General features: G+C 55.0%; 1 protein-coding gene across 1 annotated transcript; it reads right to left on the bottom strand.

Moving 5' to 3' along the window:
- Positions 1-851: 851 nt before the first annotated feature.
- Positions 852-1997, bottom strand: LOC125538010 (BTB/POZ and MATH domain-containing protein 2-like). The gene has a single exon (XM_048701321.1). It carries the CDS (start codon positions 1995-1997, stop codon positions 852-854), a length of 1146 nt encoding a protein of 381 aa, XP_048557278.1.
- Positions 1998-2577: the final 580 nt, after the last annotated feature.

Genomic DNA, 2577 nt, shown 5'->3' with positions numbered 1-2577 from the left:
TGCACCACCGAGTACAATGATTACATGCACAAGAGAAGCATCTGCCAACGAGATGTCCTCAAGAATAAGGAGCTGCGGAGATTTCCTCTAAAGTCGTAGTGTCATCACCGTGCCCCGCCCGCATGGTTGCGCGACCATGAGGTGCATGACGAGGTCAGGGAGACCATCCCGTCCATTGATGCGCAAGCTCCGTCGGATGCTGCTCACCGTCAATGCCACAATTGCGCTCTCACCACGTTGTTGTTGCCGCCGTTGAACATCAAAAGCCCAGGGCGCCGGAGCTGATGCACAACGATGATCAACGGAGACTTGGTTGACCGAGTGGTCGACCACGACGACGGCTTGGGCCGAGCGGCAGCAACCAGGCGCCGAGTCACAATCACAAAGGAAAGATACGGATGCAGTACCGGAAAGATAAACGAATATGGTTGTTTTGTGATTTGTTTTGGCAGCGAAAAAAGATGCGAGGTGAGAAAAAATGCTAGCACCGTAGGATGGTAAGTGAACGGTGCGGGAGTATAGATGGGAGCACAAGACAGGAGTAGGCAAGCCCGGACTGTATGTCCAGGTACGGGATGAAGTCATCGTATTTACACGCCGGATAAGTTCGACTATCAATTTCATGTATTTTACAATTTTAGACACTAAACTTACTACGCAGGACAATTTGAAGCATCTCCAATGTATTTAACTCAACATAAACAAAACAAGCTATATCGATCAGATCAGCACTATACAGCCGCTACTAAGTACTGTTTATATACGTACCATAATGTATGTAGTCTGACAGGTTACCCTAATAAGTATACGTCGTACCATATGCATGCATGCATGCACACACACACAAAACTTCACTCAGCGTCAGCGCCACTCGTGGATGCCACGTCCATGATCCTCCTCGTCGCCGGAGCAGCGGCGCCGCTGGACGTTAACCTCTTCCTTATCGCGCTCTGTATGTTTGCTAGGTTAGGCAGCAATCTCAGCCCTCTGCGCGCCGCGAAGTTCCGGCACGCCTGCTCGAGGTCCTTGCACGAGTAGGCCTCCGCGATCTCCATGAGCGTGCCCACGGTGGAGTCCTTGATGAAGTCGCCCAGCCTGCACGCGCACATCAGCTTCAGCCTGTCGATGAGGTAGTAGTCGGCGGCCACCAACAGCCGCAGCGTCACGTCGTACGACCCCCTCCCCTTGGCGGCCTCGCCGGGGATCTCGTCGGTGTAGATGAAGTGGAGCACGCCCCTGAACGCCTCCGCGGTGACGATGCCGCCGCCTACTTCGAGCAGTAGATCTTTCCCCGCCTCGCGGCCGTGGCCGTAGAGGAGGCCCTCGAACCACGCCGACTGCGCGGCCACCACCATCCGGTGCGCCTCGAACATCTCGCCCTCCACCTCGAACCGCACGTCGAACGGGGCCTTCCCGCTGGCCAGGAACCGGATGGCGTTCTCCCCGTGGCTCGACGGCGGCGGCGGCGGCATCTTCACGAGCCCCGGGCGGTTGACGGAGAGGCTCCTCCTCCGCGCCTTGTGGATCGTCACGGTGCAGCGCACGGTGATGGAGTCGGCGTGGATGGCGCCCAGCGCCGCGCTCTCGAGGTGCGCCCGGGTGATGTAGCGCCGGATGCCCCAGCTGTTGCACAAGGTGTCGTACTTGCAGGCCCGGTCGGACCGCCGCGTGTGGCGGACGTCGCCGTCGGGGCCGAGGAGCTGGAAGGTGAACTCGGCGCTCACGGGAAGGAACTGCGGCTTGTGGAGCGTCTGCGCGTACAAGGCGATCCACCCGCCGTCCGCCGTGCTGTAGCCGTCCGGGTAGAAGCGGATGTGCCACCGCCGGCCATCGACGGAGAAGTGCTGCGACAGGATCGACTTGCCGACGCCAATGCCCTTGGTACGGCTGTACTCGCGGATCGTGAACTCATGCGTGCCCGTCACCTTGGGCACCTCGCTCACCGACCCCGTCACCGCCGTGCCGTCGGCAACACAAGGGGCGGCTGCCAGTGCCATATTGATCCGGGCTGTTTCGGTAGGTCGTTGGTGGTCAGGGTTGAATATATACTCCTACTACAGTACTCGCAACCGTCACGATCGCACGTTGATCAAACTCTAATCCCAACAATCGTCGGATCATTGGTCTCCGTTGATTCAAAGTTTCAAACTTCATGTCACAAAAAAAAAACCTTTCAAATTGATGTAATCCTATCACTTTTTTTTGGGAAACATTGCCATTTTATTCAAAGTTCACATCCTCCTCTGCGATAATCTCTGAGCTAATACACTCCGAAGCCACATGAAACCAAGTTTTACATAACGACTTACATCAATCCTTCCTAGCTAGGATATGCGCGACTTTGTTCGCATTGTTCGCAGATCGACGCACCCAAGAAACTCTAACATCTTGGAACGTAGACAGCAAAGTCTTAGGGGGTGTTTGATTCCAGGGACTTTTTTGTGTTGGGACTAGAAAAGTCCCTAACAAACCAAACAGGGTGGGACTTTTTCCTAAAAGTCCTTAGAAGCACTTTCTTGAGAGTCTTTTTCAAAAAGTCTTACGGACTAGAAAAAGTCATATGACTAGAGAACCAAA

This window comes from Triticum urartu, chromosome 2, assembly GCF_003073215.2.
Source record: "Triticum urartu cultivar G1812 chromosome 2, Tu2.1, whole genome shotgun sequence".
NCBI classification, from domain to species: Eukaryota; Viridiplantae; Streptophyta; class Magnoliopsida; order Poales; family Poaceae; genus Triticum; species Triticum urartu.
This window is presented reverse-complemented; position numbering and strand designations above follow the sequence as displayed.

Bases quoted from the DNA above. Each gene is read 5' to 3' on its own strand.
- LOC125538010 (XM_048701321.1), bottom strand. From the start codon at position 1,997: ATGGCACTGGCAGCCGCCCCTTGTGTTGCCGACGGCACGGCGGTGACG.